The following is a 12,438-nucleotide window of genomic DNA, read 5'->3' as shown; positions in this document are numbered from 1 at the left end:
AGTTATCAACATCACCCTAATCAAGTCACAGATTGAAATTTCCACTCTCAGTGGACTATCCTGTGACAAAATGGCCATCTGTCCAAAATTGGTAAACGCTTTGAGGCTGGAACCATAACTTTCCACTTCCTCAAATGATTAGCAAATAGTCAAATTGAGAAGTTTGAGCAAACAAATAATGGTTTACTTTCGATGTAACCTTCTTCGTATAACTATTTGGAAAGTGTATTTTATTAATTTCCACTTTGCCTCTGTTAACAAAACATCTTGGAGGTGTTTGTGAGAAAGATCAACCTCAATGCAGCACATATTACAAAGTGTAACATGGATTGTTCATCATAATCTACTGCACTGTCGTCATGAAAAGGGGAAGGAAGACAATTACACCATTCTCGTGCTTTCTATCTTTTCAGGAAGCGAGTTTTCTATGATTCTCAAACTATATATATATATATATTTATATAAATATTTCTCTGAGCCACAGGTTCCACTCCATCTCTCTCACTCTCATCGTCATCGATGTCTCTGTCGCTGTATTTAAACCGTTCTCTCCGATGTCTGTGGAAGTTTTTTCTTTTCACAGCTCTAATTCCAGGTAACGATGAACTTGTTGCACGACTTACTTACTTGTTTAATATTCACACTTTGTGTGTTGTATGTAGCAAGTTAAAGAATGTTCGTTTTCTTGAAATATATATTTAAGGAGGGGTAATTCATTGGTGAAACACCAGCGCAGTCATCTTCGGAGCCTTCCAGTCACCCCTTTTCGGATGTGCACTCCTGGAATAATGAAGATGACTTTGGGGGAAAATATTTCCCTTGTTGCAGAATATCTCTTTGGCTGGAACAATAATCTGAAACTATACAGTATTATACTCGGACCTATACTCTGAGGTTTCTGGACTTCAGACCAGGCTTTGGTGGGTTAAACTGGTTTTATGAGCGCTCAACTGTCCCAATCCAATGGACAAAATTAAAATCGTTTATAAATATATATTTATTTATTTACATAAGTCCTTAATCACAATAGGAACAATTATAAAAACATACAAGTCTTGAGACGACGATGGTTCACGGACGGTATTTGACGATGTAGATCGTTTCAGAAGTCAAGGATGAGACAATGTGATAATTTTTGACAAAGTTATAAAAATGATCAACATGATGTGGTACGAGTGACAGGTTATTTGCTGCAAAATGTCGAAAACCCGGTTTCGTTCAACAACTTTCAAAATTTGACCTTTGCATAACCTTTAAAGGTAACAAAACAATGTTGTGGGCATTTAAATAAGGAAACAGAATACGTGCTATAGCTTATTGGAGTTAGTTCGTCGAAGAAGGTTGAAAACCCGGTTCGATTCCCACAACTTTGAAAATTTGTCCTTTGTGAACTTTAAAGGTCAAAGGTCAAGGATTATGACCTTTGGTGCAAAACTTCCTCTGGAACATTCCAGGAACAATATAACGTCATATAGGCTATATGGCATTTCACACTCCTCAGATTATTATCCATACTTTTATGAAATCAGTGTAAAAACAAATTTGAAGGGGGCGCCACGGGCAAGGTGTTCGAGATAGAGCAAAATGGTTTCAAGACTTTAGGTGGGGAATGACCTCAAGATTATGCATAAAAAATATTGTCATCCTAGCTCTCAAAGTTTGGGCGGTCGTATGGTTTTTATGTCAAAATTCGCAATTTTCTAACTTCGTGACCTTGTGACCTTGACCTTGGGATGAAAATGAAAAATCGAGCTCCGTGGGGCTATTGGGCTAACCAAATACCGAAACCCCTGCCAGATTCGACAAACCCCCATGGAGAAGATGTAAATTGAAATCGGCTACCCCCTAAAAACACATGTTTTTTTGGGCATGGCTCCGCCCATAATGGGCGCAGCACACCCATTCCCAGGAAAACACAACGAGGTCATGATATAAACCTTCCATATAAATTTTATCAGGATCGGATCAAAACCCACGGAGCTATGCTCGGGACAGACAGACAGACAGACACACCCTTAACGAATATCATGGTCACTTACTGACTCGTGAACCAATATTTTACAAAGAAGTTTATTTTAAAGGAATAAACATATAAAATCGTTTGTTCAGGTATGTTCACAATGCATGCAGGTATCGAGGTATCGATAGGTTCGGGTTTGGGTGCACCATTATCTGTTGTACAGGATGGTTCAGAGGTTGTGCACTTTCCTTTGAGCCGTCTCGTCTGAGTTGGGTTTCCAACCTGACTTTAAACTGTCTGATTGTTGTTTCGTGGCAGAAATGAGTGTGCTTTCTGAGGGATGTTAATCTTGGTGTCCTGTCTGCTGGCATTGATTGCTGGTGGATATTTCAAGAAACTCCACGATGTCTTTTCATGGGGAGTCAACAAGTTATCAGCAGCACCAGAAACAAATGACAAATTCCTGTTAATTTCAGCCAAACGTCGGTCCAAGCCAGTCGGTTCCTGAAAGACTTCGGCTTTCAACGTTCCCCTGGCCAACCCCACAAGGTGGGAATAAATGCGGCCATTAAAGTAGTTGGAGTTGGTGGTTGTAATTTGTCTTTTATCTTCCTAGCATCGTTAGGTGCATAGGGCTGCCAAGGCAATTTCTTGGCTGGGGTGAAAATCCAGCCTGGACCAGTCACCACTCAGACGCAGGATATTCCACTGAGAGAGCAGGAATTGGTTATTTGTTCAGTGGTGCAGGCGATTACTCACCTACTTTTTCCCGCAAAGGAAACTGTGGGATCTTTAATGTCCTCCAACTCATGCTGGCAGACATGATGGCCAGTTTAATGTCCACCCGAGAGGCAATACACATTGATGCATCTCCATGCCTGTGAAACACCAGAATGACAGTTTATAGCAACAACGGGTTTCAAACCCACGATAGACAGCTTTGAGGCAATGTGTATACCGAGAGGCTACAGTAGTGGTAGTAGTAGTAGTAGTAGTAGTAGTAGGAGTAGGAGTAGTCATGCTTTTGTTAGAATTGCCACAGTTCTATTGAATGTCGCTCGCTCTACTAACCCCTGCTAGTACACGGTCAGGATTGCAGTAGGTAAGGTGGAGCATTTTAAGAGAAAGCAGCACCAAGAGAGGGAGAGAGAGAGAGAGAGAGAGAGGGGGAGGGAAAGAAAGAACAAATTACCAAAATGACACATTTATACGAATAAGAGCAAAGTGCCTTGTGGAGATATATTACAAAGTGCTTCGTTTCTGGTCCAAGTTTCCTTAAAATTTTGAACAGTCTTACCATGTTCTGCCGCCATATATTCTGAGACGATGCGTGAGCGTATCAAGCCTTTCAAGCTCACAGCACTGAGTTCCACCACATTCCTTTCAATTTTTTCCTTCCTAGTTTTATATATTGCCATCTTTGCACAAGTTAAAATGAAGTTGACAAGATCTCGTGACTTGCTCTGCTTCTTCACCGGGTGTCCGATGATGAAGATTGTTGGTGAGAAGTGAAGCCAGAAGTGCAAAAGTAAGTTTTTCATCAGTAAGAAAATTGACTGAAGATGGTGACATTGTTGGTACAAGTGAAATACCGTTTCTCTTTCACCACAAAAGCATCATTCCTCTGGAACGTTTGTGAAATGCTTTATCATGGCTCCAGAGATTAAGGCACCATGCAGCAATCTCCAACTTAAGTCCGCCATTGTTGTTGGTGTTGGGTGAAGACAGAGTGAACCCCAACATGGATGACTTTAAAAAGTAAGTGGAAGAATCTCACGCCAGGGAGTATCCCGTCGGGTTGCAAGAGCCATGTAGTGGAGCGAGTGCTTGACCAGCAGGTATATGTTCTTCCTTGACAGCCCACAGAAGGACATTTTAGTTGCGTCAGGGGGCCAACCCATGTTGTGTGCGGGTGGTGGTTGAGGGAGCTCGCAATGTCGTGTTTCGATTTTAAAGTCCATGAAGTTGCTGCTGGACATCTGCAAAGTTCCGTCACCCTCATTGGGATTCTCTAGGTATGCCAAGCAATCAGGAGGCAAAGATATTTTAACCTCTTGGAGTATCCTTGAGGGGATTCTAATTGTCCGTAGGCCCATTTTCACTGCGTGTTCCTCTAATGAGAGAAGGCCTATCATTCAGAAGGTCTCCCACTGTGGATATATTATGAATCAAGAGCTTCCTTCTTAATGAGCATGAAGCCAGGGTGGGGCCTTGCAGAAGAGGGTTGAGAAAGAGTGGTTCTTCAAACAAGTCTTTGCTTGGAGAAGGATCTGTTCTTTTTGTGTCAGCAACATACCAAGCCCTCAGCATTTCTTGATAAAAGAGAGGCAATGTCTAACTTGACAGGTTGTGTGAAGTGATGGTAAAAATATGCCTTTCATACCCAAGATTTAACACTTTGCTGAAAAAGTACGACGCCAATGAGAAACATTGCGGTGCAGGATTCGCATACAGGTAGCGCTGAATGGTCTTCAGCCGAGGTGTGTGGTCGTGGCTTCGAAGGCAGAGAAAAGACTGTCTACCTTCATCCAAGGGCAAGCTAAGAATGCCCAAGGAAACCCAGTGTTTGCCATTCCAAAAGTAGTCCAACAACTTCCTCTGCATCTCAACCAGAAACTCCTCTGGAATGCTTATGCAAGAGATCTTGATCATCAACTTTGGAATGATAAATTGTTTAATGAGGAGTGTTTTCCCTCTCAGTGACAGGACTTTTAGCAGCCTACTCCAGTCTCTCAGCTTTGCTTCTATCTGGTCTTCTAAAGTGTTCCAGTTGACAAGTGGTGAGCACCCACTCGAGGTGGACAAATGCAGCCCCAAGTATTTGAGCTCATTGCAACTCCATGTCAATTTCTGAAAAGTTTTTGTGAACTCTGTGATCTGCATTGGTCCATTCAGAAGGCCAGAACTTTTCCTCCAATTTATTGTTGCAGACGATGCTGTTGAGTAGACCCACTGACAATCATAAATGGCTTGCATGTCCCTTGCCCTGCTGACAAAAACAAGAACATTGTCTGTGTATGCAGAAAGTATGAGGGAGGCCTGTTGTTTGGTAACACCATGCCAGTTAGCCTTTGCCTCATCAAAGGAAGGGTTCGATGCACAGGGAATAAAATTGGCTGGACAAGGGACAGGTTAGGTATGGGAGCATGCGCCAGAGCAGCGCGTCGCTGCATCCACTTTCCGCCGGTACTCCAGGGGCCTCCGTCTGGCCATCCCCCAGGCAGATGCCTGGCCTATCCCCATCTCCTTGAGATGCTGGTCAACCTGCTGCAACCACGAGGCCCATTGGCCTCCTCCACTCACGAGACTCCCTCGCTGAGAGAATCTGGTGAGCAGGTTCAGCGTCAGGAAAACAAACCACATGTCCATACAGCCGCAGCTTACGCTCACGGACCATGCAGGTGACAAATCTCATTTGAGTCTCTCTCAGCAACCGCTCGTTGGACACAAAATCCGACCAGCGATAGCCAAGGATTCTCCGAAGAGACCTGGTACCAAAGGAATTAAGTCTCCGTCTCAGATCCTTGGTCAGAGTCCAAGTTTCGCATCCATAGAGCAAGACTGAAGCACCAAGGACGTGAAGACTCGGACTTTCATCCTCCCGCACAGGTACCGGCAGCGCCACACCCCATGATCCAGTGAATCCATGACTCCGCAGGCCCGACCCAAACGTCGATTGACCTCTGACTCACAGCTGGCAGAAACATGAATATCACTGCCCAGGTAAGTGAATCTCTCCACGACCTCGACATCCTCACCACAAACAGGCACAGACAGGAAAGCGGCATCCAAGATGTCATTGAAAGCCTGGATCTGAGTTTTGACCCAGGAAACCCATAATCCCAGCGGCTCCGACTCCTCATTGAGCACCTCGAGGGCCCCCAAAAGGATATTTAAAGTCTCTGCAAAGATGACTGCATCATCTGCGAAATCAAGGTCAGAGATCTTGACATTCCCGAACGATGCACCGCAGCTTGATCTCTCCGACATCCTTCCTAGAATCCAGTCCATATAAGTGCTGAAAAGTGTGGGGGGGGCAGTACACACCCCTGATGAACTCCATTAACAACTGGAAATAAGTCAGAGATGGTACCACCACATCTCACAGCACTCTCAGTACCAGAGTCGTTTAGACATCAGACTGATCAGTTTTGGTGACACCCCACAAAGACCAAGAATCCTCCAGAGGGCATCCCAATTCACTGAATCGAACGCTTTACAGAGATCAACATAGGCTGCAAGCAGCCCCTGCCGAAACTCTCATCTGCGTTCCGTGAGGACCCGAATAGCAAGGATACGGTCAATCGCTGACCTCTTTGCTGTAAAGCCTGACTGCTCTGGATGCTGATGCTCAAGCTGATGGTGACGAACCCCATCAAGAATTATCCAAGCAAAGACCTTGCCCGGCACTGAGAGCAGCGTCACCCCTCGGTAGTTGTTGCAGTCTTGGCGATCACCCTTTCTTTTCCAGGGAGGGACAACAAGGCCCCTCTTCCAGTCAGTTGGGATGATGCCTGTGTTCCAGGCAGAGCACAGAACTGCATGCAACGACACGAGTGCAGCATTTCCACCAGCCTTGAGAAGTTCAGCAAGGATGCTACAGATCCCAGGAGCTTCACCTCATTTCAACCGGTTCACCGCAGCCTGTGTTTCCATAAACGTAGGTGGACCACAGTTGATTGGAGGGTCAGCAACAGGGATTGTAACACCCCTGACATCCAACTCGACAGCTGTTGGATCAGCCTGGTACAACCGCTCAAAGTAACCGGCCCAGCGGGCCTTCATTTTGGACTCCTCTGTCAAGAGCGTACCACTCTCTGCTCTAACTGCAGTACACCGAGGGATGGGCTTCGATGAACGTAATGCGCAAATTCCCTTGTAAGCAGGACGAGAATCCCTTGACCACAGGTGATGCTCTACCCCCTCACAGCTTCCTCGCACATAGGCCTCCTTGTCCACCCTCAGTGCACGTACAGTTTTACGCCTCAGCTCCCTGAACAGCTCAGCTCTGCCATTCAGCCTGGCCCTGCGACTCTGGTCAATGGTATCCAGTGTCCCTTGAGAGACAAAATTCTTCTTTGCCCTGCGGTGAGCTCCAAGACATCCACCGGCAACATCAATGACGGTGGTCTTGACGGCACTCCACAACTCTTCAGGACCCCCCAAAGCACCCAGACATCCCAAATGTCCACTCAGCCTGTTCGCAAACTCCTCAGCTACCCTCTCATCCTTCAGCTTGCCAACATCCAGCCTCGGCTGGGATGGTACCATTCTCCAGGATTTAAGGTGCAACTTCAGAGTTGCTACAACAAGCCTGTGGTCAGCATTGAGGAACTGAGCACTCCGGTAGACCCTGCAGTTCTGGATCATCCTCCAGCGACCATCAATGAGGACATGGTCAATCTCCTTTGCCACACCGCCAGCGTTGGAATACCAAGTCCAGCGATGAGCTTGTGGGCGCTGAAACCATGAACCAGCCACCCTAAGTCCATGACTTCTTGCAAAGTCAAGGAACCTTTAGTGCTATTCTGGTTCATAGTTCCTGACCCATGGGGACCAACACACATCTCATAACCATCCCTTTCAGTTCCAGTCGATGCATTGAAATCCCCCAAGACTAGAAGTGTATCTCGTCTGAGGCACTGATCAACCACAGGCTCGAGCGTGGCATAGAATATGTCCTTCACAGTGAGGTCACTCGCCTCAGTCGGAGCATAAACAGAGACCAGGGAAATGACACCTAAGGAGTGACGAATCCTTAATCTCATAATACGCTCATTGACCGATGTTACCTCAATTATCATTGGAGTTAGTTTATTGGACGCAGCAACAGCAACTCCTTGGGTATGGTAACCATCAGAGCGACCAGACCAATAGTAGGTGTAACCACCCACCGTGATCTCGCCGCAATCCGGTCTTCGAACCTCAGAGAGAGCTGCAATACTGATGTCCAAACGCTTGAGCTCAGATGATAACAGAGACAGGTGATCATCCTCTCTTAGGGATAGGACATTCCAGGCACCCACCCGAAGGGACCGCCTCAGGTTAACCCAAGGAGACCACCGTCTGGTGGACGACACCTCAGCACCACTCCGACACACTCTCCCGCAATCTGACCTGGGAATGTTACCCCGTGGTTTCCCTCCCATCATCAAAGATTGTGGGTCCCGAAGGCTTTGCCCCAATCCTGTCATCTGGTGAGCTGCCCTGCGAAGGGAAGCTGCACAGGAGGTACTCCCAGTGAATGGGTTTTCAGATTTCTTTGCGTTTTTGTGTTTTGCGGAATGAAGGTTTTTTACAGTGTCCGGAGTGCAAATCCTGCCACCAACCTCCTAATAAAAAAGTAACCCAACTGCAGGAGGACGTCCGCAGACACAGTTGGGCACTAGATATGGATGGCCGTTGGCTCACACAGAGCTCCTCCGCCCTTAGACAGGTTTTGTTTATAACCCTGCTGGGTGTCCATATCCAAACACCCTCCTCACCAGGAAACCTGGTGGGGGAGACGGTTTAGTCGCCGACAACCCGACCATGGAACAGGTTAGTACAGGTTTACATGATACCTGTAGCAAGTCACAGATCTGATCTGGCCTGACCTGACATTTGACCCCTGTAGAACACAAATTGCCTTCTTGACACTTTCAAAAACCTTCTGCTTCGCAGTACAGAACTTGGAAGAATTTTCACGCCGCCACATGTTCAAGGGTAGAGTAACGCTGAGTACCATGTCCACATTCTCCATATATAATATCTATACATAGATATGGTTTATGGAGAATGTACCATGTACATATTCTCTGCACACAATGTCTATACACTATATTTGTACATATTCTCTTGTTTCATATGCTGTATAGAAAAAAAACACAATAGATAATTCACACCATCTCATGTCCTAAGGGCAGAGTAACTGTGAAATTCTGCATTCAGAAAAATATGGCAGTGCCTCTTCCTGGTTTGCGCTCAACATTGGGGAATATTGAGATCCAGACAAAATTGCAGCTCGTAGGAAATATAGATCGTGCTCAGAAATGCAAAGCAAACGTTTAAAAGACTATTTCCATGTCGTTTTTCTCAAGACTACAAGGGGTAAGGTGTTCTATGAACTCTCCAGCTATTGTTATGCCTCCACCGACAAAGTCGCTGGAGGTATTATGTTTTTGGGTTGATCGCACGTCCATCCATGCTAATTTTCTCTGTTTTCTCTGCAACTGCTTATCTGATTGACATGAAATAGTCACCATAGGTGAGACTACTCATGTGGAATGTTTTAATGATAATTATGACGTTATAATGGGTTACGTGGCATGGCAGCCATGTTGGAAGAAAGGAAAAACTTTGAACCTCTGTATCTTCTAAGCCGCTCCATGTAAAAAAAATTGAAACTTGTCATATGTGAAGTACTCTACATGGGAAAGAAGTGTGATTTTTTTTTATAGCTCACCTGGAATGCAGTTTCAGGGAGCTTATGGGATGGTGCGTCGTCTGTCCACAAATGTCCACTATGTCGGGAGTTTACTTGGGGGTTGCCCCCCTTAAAGAGGTGTTTGCTATAACATTGGTGATTGGTACATTTTTGCTGATTCTGTCCCATGATGACTTCCTCCTCATGATCATTATTCTACCAGGTGAGCGCCCACAGGTTTTGCCCCTATTTTCTTTACGTGCTTACCTGGAATTTACATTCCAGATAAGGTGTCATCGCTCACCGTCTGTGGAGGGAGTTTGTCCCTTTACGACTTCTCCGGCCAAACCGCTGGGCCAATCCGGCTGAAGTTTGGCAGCGATGTTCCTCTCCTGACTGGTAACAGGAATTGCAAAGTTAGTTTCAGTCACGTGACCAAAACAAGTCACCAACTTATTAAATTTCTTTGAAAGTCTTCTCCAGACCCACAACTCAGAATGCTACCAAATTTGGGTTACAACATTAGGCCAGTGTCGGGATGTTAAAATGCAGATGTCATGCCGATCACATGACAGGAAGTGTCAAAATGGCCGACTTATTCAATTTTGGGGAAAATCGTGTAAATTCCTTCAATAATCTTCTTCTCCAGACTCACTTGTCAGAATGCTACCAAATTTGGGTTGCAACAAGAAAACAGGGCTGTGATGTTAAATTGTGGAGGCCATGCCGATCACATGACCGGAAGTGCGTCAGAATGACCGACTTCGTCGATTTTTTGGTAAAATCGCGTAAATTCCTTCAAAATTCTTCTTCTCCAGACACACCATTTAGAATCCTACCAAATTTGGATTACAGCATTAGGACATGGTCCTAATGTTATATTGCAGAGGCCATGCTGATCACTTGACCGGAAGTTTGTCAAAATGGCGGTCATGCAAATTCCATCCAAAATATTCTTCTCCAGGCTCACCAGTCAGAATGCTACCAAATGTGGGTGACAACATTAGGCCAGGACCCAGAAAAGCTACAGGTCCAGTGGTCCAATTTTTGATATTATTCTTTCATAATGATGTTCATTTTATTATAATGCTTCAACAGTAATTATTGTTGTTATTACTTTCTTGTTAGAAGCGTCCTTTGAAAAAACACTACGGAAACATGAAATGACGCTCAGCTGTTATCCATACACCTGAACATGGTATGGCAACAAAACTGAGAATTCCTCAAGATTCTTTACAGTCGAGTCAAAAGCGACATATGTCAAGAGAGTATGAAGGTCTCTCCCTGATCGTGATGCAATAAAAGGTTCTGAAATGTCACTCGAAACACCATCTCACACCATTACTCGGAACTCGGAGCGGTGGTACACAATACACATCTACAAAGAAAATTGTACAATTGGTACACAGTACACGTCTCCAGAGAAAAATTGTACAATTCGTACACGGTGTACATTTACATAGAGAATTTGTATAATTAGTACATGGTACATGTAATGACAACGGACACGATGGGATCACCTTGCCCGGACCAACTGCCGGATTTATTGGCGCACGCGCACAACACGTACAGGTCAGATAAATACAACGAATCAAGCAAGCATATAATTCAACAATATCATTACCTCTCCCCTTTCAGTTTGAAGAGAAAGACTCAAAATTGCAAAGCAGGTTTATGCTCCACGAAAATAGCAAAAACAAACTTTATAACCAGGTAACGAATACTCAAATGCCACGCCATATGTCTATGACAGAACGTAGTCCTTCAGCATTTGAGGCAAGGCCCTGGCACGCTGTGATCGGCGGCTAGGAGGTTGAGGAAATGGGGAGTTCTCAGCACTTGAAGGTGGTGTTGGTGACATGTCCATGGTGCTCTGAGCTTCCTCTAGAGGAGTGTTTAATTCTCCAACGTCCGGGAGTGGGAGAATGGTCACTGGCTCAGATGGAGATTTCCGTCGGTGTCGCATGTTGCGGCAGTAGGATCTACCGTTGGCTGTGGTAATTAGGTATGGATACGACTACAGGTACCCAGCCCTGTCTGGTCTTGATGTGGGCAGCATCACCTACTTGGAGCGCCATTAAGAGGTTTTGCCCCTCTATCATAGCGCCCCTGTGTCGGAGTGGCGACCCGTCCAGGATTGTGCCCAATAGCCAAGGAGACTCCTTAAGCAGCACCAATGCTCTGCACAGAGTATGGTCCCAATGGATGGGATGGATGGATCATATAATTTGGTGTACTGCCTCTGATGGTCCCAGAGCTGATGACAAACATCTGATATGACACCTGACTGGAGGCTTTTTACTGTAAACAAGTCATTTATCCCTTAGCCTCTGTTCATCAAGAGTTGAGCTGGAGAGAGTGTCATTCCGCTAATAGGAGAGTTGCGGTAGGCAAGGATTGCTAGTTGAATGTCAGTACCGTCTTCATGTGCCTTTCACAAAGCCTGTTTCATTGTCTGAATCGCATGCTCAGCTTGACCGTTGTATTGTGGATATGTTGGGGACGAGGTTGTGAACATTATGCCCCATTTGTGTCCAAAGTACTTAATTTCTGCGCCACCAAAGGGTGCCCTTCGTGAATTAGAGCCAGCATGTCCTGTTGCATTGCAGCTGGAACAATGATCCGCTAGCCACAGAACAGAAAACCTTCAAATTGATGGACGTTCTCCCGAACAGGCCAGAACAGTTTCACCATCGGAGACACTCTGGCTCGATGTGCAGGTCAGCCTTGTGTGATGGTAGTGCTGAGCTGTTGAAGCGCTGGATCGAGTGATCTCACATTGCCATGCCTTAATTCTGCCAGGGCTAACTGGAAGCTCAGTCACCAGTTGATGTATGCGAAGGTGTATGTCGTCTTCCAGCGTCTGATCGCGTAGTGGCAAGCTCGATGGTATTCTGGAGAGTGCATCTGCGATGTATAGATACTTTCCTGGGACATACTGCACTGACAGTGTATCGGAGAAGGCGAAGCATCATGAGCTGAAGTTTGGGTGACGATAGTGGCTTCTTGACGATAGCCACCAGTGGCTTGTGGTCGGTGTTTACGGTCGTGTCAAACCCGTAGATGTATTGAT

The 12,438-nt window shown here is 45.6% G+C and overlaps 1 protein-coding gene and 1 long non-coding RNA gene across 6 annotated transcripts in view; one reads left to right on the top strand and one right to left on the bottom strand.

Annotated features, from left to right (window-relative positions):
• The first annotated feature begins 485 nt into the window (after positions 1-485).
• LOC147034092 (sialic acid-binding Ig-like lectin 15) overlaps positions 486-12,438 on the top strand; it is a 53,236-nt gene continuing 41,283 nt past the window's right edge. For all 5 annotated transcript variants that reach the window (XR_015056801.1, XM_085876228.1, XM_085876212.1 and 2 more), the window contains exon 1: positions 486-595. Coding sequence is in view for 4 of the 5 variants with exons in the window: in XM_085876228.1 (XP_085732354.1) it covers positions 520-595 (76 nt within the window). In the remaining variant the exon portion in view is untranslated. The remainder of the gene's footprint in view (positions 596-12,438) is intronic.
• LOC147034093 (uncharacterized) overlaps positions 2,112-12,438 on the bottom strand; it is a 46,182-nt gene continuing 35,855 nt past the window's right edge. The window contains exons 2-3 of the long non-coding RNA XR_015056806.1: positions 9,670-9,761; positions 2,112-2,838 (exon numbers count right to left, since the gene is read on the bottom strand). This is a non-coding gene — a long non-coding RNA (uncharacterized LOC147034093). The remainder of the gene's footprint in view (positions 2,839-9,669; positions 9,762-12,438) is intronic.

The sequence above is a fragment of the Eptatretus burgeri genome, chromosome 1 (assembly GCF_056783735.1).
Source record: "Eptatretus burgeri isolate ZD-2024b chromosome 1, Ebu_testis_v1, whole genome shotgun sequence".
Classification (NCBI taxonomy): Eukaryota; Metazoa; Chordata; class Myxini; order Myxiniformes; family Myxinidae; genus Eptatretus; species Eptatretus burgeri.
This window is presented reverse-complemented; position numbering and strand designations above follow the sequence as displayed.